General features: G+C 42.3%; 1 protein-coding gene across 2 annotated transcripts in view; it reads left to right on the top strand.

Annotated features, from left to right (window-relative positions):
- Positions 1-13,264, top strand: part of mcm8 (minichromosome maintenance 8 homologous recombination repair factor) — a 43,129-nt gene that overhangs the window by 14,162 nt on the left and 15,703 nt on the right. For both annotated transcript variants that reach the window (XM_085981720.1, XM_085981719.1), the window contains exons 3-11: positions 637-719; positions 1,215-1,364; positions 1,683-1,780; positions 8,619-8,817; positions 8,903-8,988; positions 9,922-10,073; positions 11,240-11,438; positions 11,519-11,549; positions 12,307-12,451. In XM_085981720.1, the coding sequence (XP_085837846.1) occupies positions 637-719; positions 1,215-1,364; positions 1,683-1,780; positions 8,619-8,817; positions 8,903-8,988; positions 9,922-10,073; positions 11,240-11,438; positions 11,519-11,549; positions 12,307-12,451 (1,143 nt within the window). The remainder of the gene's footprint in view (positions 1-636; positions 720-1,214; positions 1,365-1,682; positions 1,781-8,618; positions 8,818-8,902; positions 8,989-9,921; positions 10,074-11,239; positions 11,439-11,518; positions 11,550-12,306; positions 12,452-13,264) is intronic.

Raw genomic sequence — 13,264 nt, 5'->3', positions numbered from 1 at the left:
TGCATAATTCTTTCCTTAGTTGGAACTGTAAGGCATTTGAGTACAAACACCTGCAGTGTTTAGGGTTTGTGGAGTGCTTGGTTAGCATGCAAATATGCCAGCTTCAGCTGGAGTGAGATATTTCACTTGATGGCTAGAGCCTCCCTGAGAACCATTTAAATACATTAAAAAGTAAGTTACCCTCCTTTCTCTCTCATAATGCAGATGCTGTTGCGACTTTCTCCACGTAGAGGCTGTTCTGGCTGCGCATAGGTGAGCCAGCGTTGCAAGCATCACCACAAAGTGATGATGACAGCCCACACATTTATGTAGTGAATTAATTTGCTTCTTGGCTTGTGAAATCACTCATTTAACCTTTGCTGTGGAAAATTGTGGAAAAGCCATGAATGATTTTGGGGTATTTCTAAGAAAATGTACTTTAGAATACCATTAAGGGAGCCCATAGTTAGCTGTGAGACCATCTCAAGGCTCAGGTATTGGACAGACTGGTTCATTGCTATCAGCTGCATTCCTGATGACAGCTGCTTGCTTTTCAGTAATTATTGGTGGTTTTAGTATTGTGTTTCGGGTAACTATGTGCTAAAATGTTGAGGGATTTTTTTTAAAAACCTGATTTTCAAACTTTTTCTTTAAAAGCTTATGTTGGGAGCTCTCCTTTCATACAGAAGATTAGTACATTTGAAAAGTTTTTCACAAATCATATTGATTTGTATGACAAGGTAAGAATCCTGGCCCTTCATTTTTGAATTTTCTAGTTTCATTGTTTACTGTTTGTGGGTAGTCTTTCTTAACTAGTAGTTTGGTTTACTATCTGGGGAGAAAGAAACAATAGTTTAGTATTTATAAAACTTTAACATTTATTGTAAACAAAATTGGCCCATAGCAACTTTTTGCTAATGTATTAATTTTTAATTAATGAATTTAAGATGTACATTAAGAATTTGACTTCGAGTTTTACCATGCTGTTTATACTTTTTAACGTCAAATGCACCCAGGAGAAGTTTACCAGTTAATCTTCAAACATTTAAAAATGCTACTATAGTCATTACAACTTCGTCAATGGTATGCAGCACTCTCTCATACTGTATTGGAGTGTTATGAAAAAAAAATCAATTCAGTGCTGCTGGCTGGCCATTCACAGTAATGATGCAGATAGCGATAAGAAAAGTTGAAAGTGCAATTCACTTGAAAATGAGAAATATTTCTCTTCAAAGGATGAAATAGAAAGAAAAGGAAGCATCCTGGTTGACTTTAAGGAACTTGTAAATGATGAAGAGCTAACTGGTCTCATGCCAAATTTAGCCACTGAATTGAGGGATATGCCAGAAAAATTGTTGGATTGCTTGGGATTGGCAGTTCACCAGGTTAAGTATCATGTAACTCTTCTCTGCGTAACCATTCAGTTAAATGTGCATGTTGAGTAACAAACACAATTTTCTTAATTTTACAAGTTCTAAATGTACTTTTTTGCTTTGTTTTTCCACTTCTTCTGGAAGAATGTAAAGTAAAAAGAATTGCTATTCTTTAAAAAAAAAAGTTATGGTGCAACTCTACTTTCTACTGTTATGAAAATACTATTCTGAAAGTCTCCTTATTGGACATTTGTCGTAAGTAAGCTGAACTGTTTTTTTTAATGTAAAGCTTGTAGCTTAATTTATGTTGCTTATACTGCATGCATTCAGGTAATAACTAGAGATCTTGAAAGACAGGCAGCTCAGTTGGAACAAGGGCTACCAAATGAAGAGGCTCCAATTGTAAATGTCCCCTTCATTCATGCACGGTAAGTTTAAAACAAGAAACTTTTAGGGCTGCTTGCAAATATTGTCTTGAAAGGTTAAGTGAAGACTTAATCTGCTATAAACATATAATTTTCTGTATCATCTGAGAGTGTATTTATATGTTGGACAATGTTTCCTAGCTGTTGACTGACCTGTTTCACTTGGCCAGTGCCTGTATCTGTTGAGAACAAAGAACTATAGTATAAGTGGACATGATTGCAAAGAAATGCAAACTGGTATTTTTGTGGTCTGTTGCTACCGTATAATTCATACCCAAGAAAGCCATTAATACTAAATCATGTTGAAATAACTTGGCCAAAGCAAAATTTAATTACCTTTTGTCAGTTTTTGCTATTATAAGAAACTGGTGATATACACTATACACAATATAGGGACCTTTAAAATATGATCTGTATTTTCAAGGGTGGATTTCTCATTAGTCATCAGGAATCTGTCCTTTAAATTAGTGCTGTACAAAGAAACCAAATTAAATCGTCAAATTAAGGCTAACTATTTTCTTCAAAGTGTCGTCGTCTCCATGTTCCATGTCGTTCTCTCCCTAAACTTCCTGTTCAGATTCCCTTCATCTGGCTTCTGCCCTTTTTGCAGCACTGAGACGGTTATGGCCAAAATCTCAAATGATATCCTTTATGACCATGATGCACAATCCCTCTTCGTCCTCTATGGTGTTTGATACGGTTGACCGCACCATTCTTTTACATAGCGTCGCCTCTGTTCTACTCTGTAGGGTTACCCTTGCATGGTTTCACTCCTACCTATTTGAATGCATATCCAGCAATAGTTTGTCTTCCTGTCTCAACAGCCTCACCTTTTTGGAATCTCACAAGGATCTTTTCTTGGTCCTCTTCTGTTTCTCATCAACATGCCATTGGTGACATCATCTGCAGGACTGGGTCAACTTCCATATATATGCTGATGATACATAGCATTGCCACTCCACCTCTTCCCTCAAACCCACAACCGCATCAGACTGCCTGACCAACATCAACATATAGATGTGCCAAAACTTTCTCTAACTGAACATTAGGAGAACCAAAGCTGTCATCTTTGGTCTAATAAACTCTGCTTCCATGTTGCAGATCTCATTCTCCTCCCTGGCCAATGTCTCAGACTAAACCTTTGTGTCCTTATTCAGTGGCAAACTGAGCTACTAACCCATATCCTCTCTGGCTCCGTCACTCTTCCTAAACCCCTCTGGCTCTCTATTTCCTTTCTCTCCATTTAAAAACCTTCTGTAAACTCATCTTTGTGACCGAGCTTTTGGTCACCTGTTCTAATCACTTTCTACTCCCCCTCCCTCCATTGGTCAGCATTTATTTCTTTTACCTTTATTTCCCTCACCTCTAGTATATTACCCCCAATTCCATGTGCCCTAATTTTGAGGTTGGTGAACAAAATTAGGGCACATGGAATTGGGGGTAATATATTAGCATGGATTGAGAATTGGTTAACGGACAGAAAACAAAGAGTAGGGATAAACGGGTCTTTTTCAGGATGGCAGGCTGTGACTAGTGGGGTACCGCAAGGATCGGTGCTTGGACCCCAGCTATTCACAATCTATATCAATGATTTGGATGAGGGGACTAAATGTAAAATTTCCAAATTTGCTGATGATACAAAGCTAGGTGGCAGTGTCATAGAAACATAGAAGATAGGAGCAGGAGTAGGCTATTCGGCCCCTCGAGCCTGCTCCGCCATTCAATGAGATCATGGCAGATCATCCAAATTCAGTACCCTGTTCCTGCCTTCTCTCCATACCCCTTGATCCCTTTAGCCTTAAGAACTATATCCAACTCCTTCTTGAATATATTTAATGAATTGGCCTCTGCTGCTTTCTTTGGCAGAGAATTCCACAGGTTCACCACTCTCTGGGTGAAGAAATTCCTTCTCATCTCTGTCCTAAATGGCTTACCCCTTATCCTTAGACTGTGACCCCTGGTTCTGGACTCCCCGACCGTCGGGAACATCCTTCCAGCATCTAGTCTGTCTAGTCCTGTTAGAATGTTATAAGTTTCGATGAGATCCCCTCTCATTCTTCTAAACTCCAGCGAGTACAAGCCCAATCGACCCAATCTCTCCTCATACGTCATTCCTGCCATCCCAGGTATCAGCCTGGTGAATCTTTGCTGCACTCCCTCCATGGCAAGAACATCTTTCCTCAGATAAGGCGACCAAAACTGCACACAATACTCAAGATGTGGTCTCACCAAGGCCCTGTACAACTGCAGCAAGCCATCCTTGTTCCTGTACTCAAACCCTCTCGCTACGAAGGCCAACATACCATTTGCCTTCTTAACCGCCTGCTGCGCCTGCATGCTTACTTTCAGCGACTGGTGCACAAGGACGCCCAGGTCTCGTTGCACTTCCCCTTCTCCCAATCTATTGCCATTCAGATAATAATCTGCCTTCCTGTTTTTGACACCAAAGTGGATAACCTCGCATTTATCCACGTTACAGGAAACTTTCTGGTATCCGGCACGGACGGGACCGACGTGGTGCCAGTTCAGCAACAATTCCGGATAACTGAACACGATAGTGAAAGATACGGACCTTAGAGCTCCGTATGAAGCAACAAACCCTGTTGCTTCAGAAGAACGTCCACAAGTTGCAAGCGTCTCTGTAGCTTAGCAACAGCTGCAGCCAAACCCTTGCCTTCCTCAATTTGTTGCTGTGCAAGTAATAAAAGTTATAAAAGCTAGCTGAAACCGACTACTGAATTTTGCCGGTTAACCGACATTTCCGGTTATTTAGGGGCCGGTTAATCGAAAGTTTCCTGTATATTGCATCTGCCATGCTTCTGCCCAATCACCCAACCTGTCCAAATCATACTGGAGTTTCTCGGCATCCTCCTCACAGCACACACGCCCACCCAGCTTTGTGTCGTCTGCAAACTTGGAGATATTACATCTAGTTCCCTCGTCCAGATCATTAATATATATTGTGAATAGCTGGGGTCCAAGGACTGATCCCTGCGGTACCCCACTAGTCACTGCCTGCCACTCGGAAAAAGAGCCATTTATTCCAACTCTTTGCTTTCTGTCTGCCATCCAGTTCTCTATCCAAGTCAATACTTTACCCCCAATCCCATGTGCCTTAATTTTACACGCTAATCTCTTATGCGGGACCTTATTGAAAGCCTTTTGAAAATCCAAATACACCACATCCACTGGTTCTCCCTTATCTATTTTACCAGTTACATCCTCGAAAAATTCCAGTAGATTAGTCAAGCACGATTTACCTTTTGTAAATCCATGTTGACTTTGTCCGATCCGGTCACTTTTTTCCAAGTGCTCTCCTATTACATCCTTTATAATGGACACTAGCATTTTCCCCACTACCGATGTCAGGCTTACCGGTCTATAATTCCCCGTTTTCTCTCTACCACCCTTTTTGAATAGTGGGGTAACATTAGCTACCCGCCAATCCATGGGTACTGTTCCAGAGCCTACAGAATTTTGGAAGATGACCAGCAATGCATCTACTATTTCTAGGGCCACTTCCTTAAGTACCCTAGGATGTAGATTATCAGGCCCTGGCGATTTATCGGCCCTCAATCCCATCAATTTCCCGAACACAATTTCCCTACAAATACTGATTTCTATCAGTTCCTCCCTTTCATTAGACCCTATGTTCCCCGACATCTTTGGGAGGTTATTTGTGTCCTCCTTTGTGAAGACAGAACCAAAGTATGTATTTAATTGGTCTGCCATTTCTTTGTTCCCCATTATAAATTCCCCTGATTCTGACTGCAAGGGACCTACGCTTGACTTCACCAATCTTTTTCTCTTCACATATCTATAAAAGCTTTTACAGTCAGTTTTTATGTTCCCTGCAAGCTTACTCTCATACTCTATTTTCCCCCTCTTAATTAGTCCCTTTGTCCTCCTTTGTTGAATCCTAAACTGCTTCCAATCCTCAGGTTTACTGCTTTTTCTGGCCAATTTTTATGTCCTCTCCTTGGATCTTATGCTATCCCTAATTTCCCTTGTTAGCCACGGTTGAGTCACCTTTTTGTTTTATTTTTATGCCAAACAGGGATGAACAAATTCTGTAGTTCATCCATGCGATCTTTGAATGTTTGCCATTGCTTATCCACCGTCAACCCTTTGAGTGACATTCCCCAATCAATCCTACCCAACTCGCACCTCATACCATTGTAGTCTCCTTTATTTAAATTCAGGACCCTAGTCTCTGAGTCAACTATTTCACTCTCCATCTTAATGAAGAATTCTATCATATTATGATTGCTCTGACCCAAGTGGCCTCGCACAACAAGATTGCTAATTAATCCTTTCTCATTACATAATACCCAGTCTAAGATGGCCTGATCTCTAGTTGGTCCCTCGACATATTGGTCCAGGAAACCATCCCGTATACACTTCAGGAATTCCTCCTCCACAGTATTGTTACTAATTTGGTTAGCCCAATCTATATGTAGATTAAAGTCACCCATGATAACTGCTGTCAGATGTGAAGAGGCTTCAAGGGGATCTCGACAGGCTCAGTGAGTGGGTGCGAACATGGCAGATGGAATGTAATGTGGATAAAAGTGAAATTATCCACTTTGGTAGAAAAAACAGAAAGGCAGTGTATTTCCTAAATGGTGAAAGATTGGGGAATGCAGATGCTCAAAGGGACCTGGGTGTCCTTGTACATGAGTTCCTGAAAGTAAATGTGCAGGTGCAGCAAGTCATTAGGAAGGCAAATGGTATGCTGGCCTTCATTACAAGAGGATTTGAGTACAGGAGTAAATAAGTCTTACTCCAATGATATAGGGCCTTGGTGAGACCACACCTGGAGTACTGTGTACAATTTTGTCTCCTTACCTAAGGAAGGATATACTTGCCATAGAGAGAGTGCAATGAAGGTTCACGAGATTGATTCCTGGGATGGCGGGACTGTCGTATGAGAAGAGATTGAGTAAACTAGGTCTGTATTCTCTTGAATTCAGAAGAATGAGAGGGGATCTCATTGAAGCATACAAAATTATTACAGGGCTTGATAGGGTGGATGCTAGGAGAATGTTTCCCTTGGCTGGGGAGTCTAGAACCAGGGGCCACAGCCTCAGGATAAAGGGTAGGCCATTCAGGACTGAGATGAGAAGAAATTTCTTCACACAGAGGGTGGTGAATCTTTGGAATTCTCTACCCCAGAGGGCTGTGGAGGCTCAGTCATTGGGTATATTCAAAACAGAAGTCGATAGATTTCTGACTAGTAAAGTCATCAAGGGATATGGCGATAAGGCCGGTGAATGGAACTGAGGCAGCAGATCAGCCATGATCTCATTGAATGGCGGAGCAGGCTCGAAGGGCCGAATGGCCTACTCCTGCTCCTATTTCTTATGTTCTCTCTAAAGTGCCTTTGAGATGTTTTCTACAATAACTGCAGTATAAATACAAGTTGTTTTTGTAGATATGGATAAGTTAAGAATTGAATTATTAATTGTGTGTTTTGAGTTTGAGGGAAAAATTGCAGGTATTGCAGTGTGTAATGAGATTGGGGCAGGATGCAGGTGGTTCAGTTGGAATTTATGGAAGGTGGAGATAAGGTAGGGGCAGAGGTGTGTGATGTTGCTAAGGTACATGTAAGCACTTTGGTGATGGATAGGATTGGAGTTTGTAGCTTAGTTCTGGGTCGAACAGGACACTGACATTTTGTACAGTCTGGTTCAGCCTGAGCAAACAGCTGGGGAGGTGGTGAAGTCCTTGATAAGGTAGCGGAGTGTTCGTGGGGACCTAAAGTGATGGTTTGGTAAGTGATGTAAAGTTAAAACAGGATGGGGGAAAAATTGGGTGAGTAGCGCCACCTGTTAGCGCCTAAAGAGGCAATCAGTGGCTGTAGCGCCACTGGCTGCGCCTCCCGTGATATTCAGCAGGGGCGCTAATGGTGGCGTTGGCCATTTGTGCTGCGCCGCCACCAATGACATCATCGGTGTGCACAGCGCCCCATTCGCGATATTTGGTAGCGAACGGCGCAGTTGCGCCGTTCGCTACCCGCGCCCGGTTTACGGGACCTTGCTGTGCCGGCAGCGGCGCAAGTTAAGGTGGAGGTGCGGGGCGGCCGCCTGCCAGCACCTCCGTCCCCGGCCTCCTGACCCCCTCCCCGTGGCATTGCCGGCTGTTTCCCGAGAGCCCGGCACTTCTTGGTGCTGGGCTCGTTTGCCGGCACTCGCGAGCGGGGATCGCGCTGTTGCAGGCCCCTCCCCCTTAACAATGGGAGGAAGGCCTGCAGTACCGCAGCGTGCCGTGCTGCAGCACGTTGCGCTGCGATATTCAGTTTCAGCGCCCTAAGAGGGACGCGGAGAGCCTCGCCCCGTCTCCCTCTAGGGGCAATGAAACTGAATATCTGACGATCGCTAAAGCCTTGAACGCTGCACTAAATCCTGCGCTCAGGCGACTTTGGCGCCCCAACCCAATTTCTAGGCCGTTAAGTTCAAAGTTTGATTACAATTGCGGCTTTTTTTTTGTGATTTGTAAAGTCACTCGGAGATTACATACATTCTGGCTTCTGTGGTTTTTTTTAAGATGCAACACAGAAATTTGAATGTGCTGGACAAGAAATGTGTAGATGTACTATTTTTATAATATAGAAAAGTATGTTCATTTTTAATTTTTATTCATGTTTGCATGATTCATATGGCACCTACCTGTTCAATTATGATTTGTCATAGGCTCAAATTTTGTCTTCATAAAACAATAAATTGCAAAATATTTGCATATATGGTGTGACAGCAAAGTATGATGAAAACATAGCTAAGATGTACTATTTTTACTTTATTAAAATAAACATGCATCTCATGCAAAGTGTTTACATTTTTAGGGTCTATAACTATGAGCCTTTGACGTCGTTGAAAAATTTACGAGCTAACTGCTATGGAAAATATGTTTCTCTGCGTGGAACAGTTGTCCGTGTCAGCAATGTCAAACCTTTCTGCACTAGAATGGCCTTTACATGTAATACATGTGGAGATGTTCAGAGTCTACCTCTTCCTGATGGAAAATACACACTCCCTACAAAGGTATTGTACTATCATATTAGAGAGAAAAAAATATTGATTAAATTGGGAATTATTTGAGGAAACTAATTTCGAATTCTTTCTATAGTGTTTAGCGCCAGATTGTCGCAGCCGATCATTTACACCGAATAGAAGTTCTCCATTAACAGTTACTGTGGACTGGCAATCTATCAAGTAAGTAAACTTTTGATCAAAGATCTTTGCATTTTCTGTATTTCTAGTTTTTAAAAATAAATAAATTATTATTCAATCCAGCTGGCCAGAACGGCCTGACCTTGGTGGCATTGCGATTTAATTTGGTGCTTTCAACAGGAGAGTTATATAGCTGTACTAGTTTAAGACTGTATTATCTGCTTCTAACTAGTAGAAGGACTGTGGGGGTGGGGGTTGGGGCTGGAGGCGTTGAGATCACCGTCTTTTACAAGCCTTCTTCAGCCGTAGGTGTCTTTCACCTCATTCTTTAAGTAACTGGTCATTTGATTTGAGGTGAAGCAGCTTGCAGATGGGTTTTTTTCCTCGAAGTTTACATTTTTTGGTCCCTTTGGTGTTTCCAAAAGTACTTCAGATATTTTTGCTTTAGGTGGCTCTGTCATGCAATGGTATGCTCACATCAGCAACTACATGCTCACCATGTTGTGACCATGCACCATTTTCTAATATATAATATTAATTAATGGCATGTGGCGCTGTGTAGGTTCAAGTATTCATCCTCCCACTTTAGTTGCATCAGTGATGTAAAAATTCAGTATTGGTATCTCAATCTAGAGAATTGCAGTTTGTAGCTGAGACGCTGTAGAATTGTTGGGTCTCCAGGAATCAACGTTCCCGTTAAGGCGAGTGGCTGCACGGCGGTCTAGAGGTCCCACGCAGGCCACTCGCCGGCTTTTCAGTGGAAGAAACTGTGCATGAGCGAAAATTTGAATGGGCCGCGCAAGGGACTGTGTACCAAAAAAAATTAGACGTAACATTGCCAGGAATATATGTGTTTTTTTTTAAGTACAAGAGATCATTTACTTTTGCCACACACAAATGGGTGTCTCTTTTAACGTGGAAAGACCTTTTCCCATTTAGGTAAAGTTGTGTATATGTTTGTTTCTTTTTTTAAAGACTGCAGGAGCTTACATCAGATGATAAGAGAGAGGCTGGGAGAATCCCTCGAACTATAGAATGTGAACTTATCCAGGATTTGGTAGACTGTTGTGTTCCAGGAGACATGGTAACAGTCACAGGGATTGTCAAGGTGGCAAACAGTAATGAAGGTATGACGGAAGTTCACATAAACTGTACACCTTTTGTTTGCTGTCCACGACACATGCACCTGTGTGATGTCGTCTTATGAAAACATTCCAGCCATTAGTTCTGAACTTGTAATGTCTTATGCACCAAAACTATTTAAGATCATTTCACTAGAGAGCCATTGCCAAATGACTCGTTACAATTTCAACTAACTCTGTCTTCTACCACTTCAGCTCGTATTGTAAGATCTCCATCTCCTTTTCTCTACCTTTTCATATCAATAGAAGAAAACGTATGGAAATAGTTTAAAGGAGTTGGAACGAGTACAGTGGAGTATTTCCAGTATAAAGTACTCTCATCCATGCACCAATCTATAAAATGTAACATAACTCGGGTGGTGTTGATTTATATGACTAATTTCCTTTCCTGTGCAGAACTGCCATTTTAAGTCTTCTCTTTCACCTGGCACTGTTCTAATGATGTAGGTTACTGATGTGTCCTTGAGTGGTTATACTGGTTTACCCAGAAGTTAACACTTCATATCAACCTGGATGCTGTTCTGGAGGTGCCCAAGCCAAGAAAGGACAGTCCTGGCTGGGTGCTGATGTGCCACATTTATATTGGAGAACTGATTGATTGGAGCGTGTTGCAAGGCAGTTAGCCATCATGTGGTTTAGATCCTGCGAATTTTGCAACATTATCTGAATCACCAAGATGTGTTGCAGTTTTGAAATATATTCCAACCTGTGCTAGTCTGTGTAATGTACACTTGTAGAGTTCATGTGGCCAGTACTCTTCCATTTTTGGCAGGATATAAAAATAAACATTCGTTACTAATGGTAGCCGTACTGACTGTCAGCACAATCCCTGAATCAAAATAAATGATTGATACTGAGCTTTTTCCACAGTATATTCCAGGAAAATTGCTTATCTGTTAATTGATTAAATTCCTTGAGTTGATAACTCTGTCACACCCCCAGTATGCCCAATTTCTATCGAGCCTAGGGGTCTCCTGATTCGGGCACCCACTGGAAGCATGCTGTCAGTTATGTGCCTGAAAACGGGCCATAACAAATTTCTCCCGCACTATTTCCTCTGATTAACTGATTAAGGCAATGGAAGGTTCACTAGTTCTCTATATTTTGGCTGTATATATTCATTCATTATTCTGTTTGACTTATCTTTTTAGGGAAGACTAGAAACAAAGATGACAAGTGCATGTTCTTTTTGTATATTGAGGCCAACTCTATTAGTAATGGTAAAGGACGGAGGAATGTGAGTTCTGAAGAGGTATCTGGTGATATGGCCTCCATGGAGTTTACACTTAAAGAGCTTTATGCAATTCAAGAGATTCAGGCTGAAGAAAACCTTTTCAAATTATTTGTTAAGTATGTTGTATCCTATTTCTTTAAAACTGTTGTTTAGTATAATTTTGAAAGGCAACTGAAGATCTTTATTTTTTTTGCAGTTCATTGTGTCCTGCTATATATGGTCATGAGGTGAGTGTCACGGTACAATAATAAAGCTGCCATTAATTTTTTTTATTCGTTCCTGGGATGTGTGCGTCACTGTCCAGGCCAGCTTTTATTGTCCATCCCTAATTGCCCTTGAGAAGGTGGTGGTGAGCCGCCTTCTTGAACCGCTGCAGTCTGTGTGGTGAAGGTACTACCATAGTGCTGTTAGGGAGGGAGTTCCAGGATTTTGACCCAGCGACGATGAAGGAACGGCGATATATTTCCAAGTCAGGATGGTGTGTAACTTGGAGGGAAACTTGCAGGTGATGGTGTTCCCATGCGCCTGCTGCCCTTGTCCTTCTAGGTGGTGGAGGTCGCGGGTTTGGGAGGTGCTGTCGAAGAAGCCTTGGCGAGTTGCTGCAGTGCATCCTGCAGACGGTACACACTGCAGACATGGTTTGCCAGCACTGGAGGGAGTGAATGTTTAAGGTGGTGGATGGGGTGCCGATCAAGTGGGCTGCTTTGTACTGGATGGTGTCGAGCTTCTTGAGTGTTGTTGGAGCTGCACTCATCCAGGCAAGTGGAGAGTATTCCATCACACCACTGACTTGTGCCTTGTAGATGGTGGAAAGGCTTTGGGGAGTCAGGAGGTGAGACACTCGCCGCAGAATACCCAGCCTCTGAGCTGCTCTTGTGGCCACAGTATTAAATGATTAATAATACAATTATTTTTTGTGCTCAAACAGCTTATTACTGTGTTTTATTGAATGAAAACTCCCAATAAACAGATGTTTTTTCGTAGCTTGTCAAAGCAGGATTGGCACTGGCACTCTTTGGAGGCTGCCAAAAGTATGTGGATGATAAAAATCGCATTCCTATCCGAGGTGATCCTCATGTGCTTATAGTTGGTGATCCTGGACTTGGAAAGAGCCAAATGTTACAGGCAAGTTATCAAGTACAAAAATCTCCTTTTTATAGGCAAAATGTAAGGATTTTCAAACTTGTATAAATCATTCTTTGTTCACAAAAAATGGCTTCAATGTTTTTTCCTCTTAAGATATGGGCTCCTACAGAGGAACAGTTGCAGGAGTGTCAGCTGTCCTCTGATATCTTGTTCAAGTACCCATTCTTTTGTGAGTGTTGGCACACTGTTAGACCGAGGAGGACATCTGACTGAGTATCCAAATGCCTGGAATTGTTATCTGTGCATCTGAACTTTGTAGCAGGAGTGGCTGACAGTGATCTGGCTGATTTTTTTTCCTTTCCCCTGCTGAGTCCAATTGTAATACCTTGGTGCTTGTCTGCCCCACTGAGTTCCACAGTGCTGGATCTAGGTATTACCAAATTATGGAAACCTTGGTGCTTTCTACTGTTCACCTTCATTCAATTCCACTGGATAACGTTCAGTTTCCAAGTGAGGCAAGCTTATCTGGACCTGATCCCAATGTAGGTTGTGGTGGGCAAACTAGGCACAAAGAACAAAAAGAACAAATCCAATCCTGGAAGTTTATTCTCTGAGGGCTGGATTTTGCCAGCCTTGGGGAGGTGAGTCTGCCAGGAAAATGTCAAAATCTGGGGGCGGGTGCCTATCCCGCCCCCAACCCGCCTCCGTGCTATCTTCCCAGGAGGCGGGTAGCCGACCTGTGCCGGATCCCGTCTCCTGGAGGTAGTTAACAGGCAGTTAAGAGGATTATCCCCATTTTTCCACCAGAGGCGCAGGTTTCCCAACGTTGGGAAACCCGCCAGTGCCACCGAGGCGA

Source organism: Somniosus microcephalus, chromosome 3 (assembly GCF_052327205.1).
Source record: "Somniosus microcephalus isolate GS21.2 chromosome 3, FLI_Smic_1.0, whole genome shotgun sequence".
Classification (NCBI taxonomy): domain Eukaryota; kingdom Metazoa; phylum Chordata; class Chondrichthyes; order Squaliformes; family Somniosidae; genus Somniosus; species Somniosus microcephalus.
Note: the sequence above shows the minus strand (reverse complement) of the source record. Positions and strands in the feature narration are given on the sequence as shown.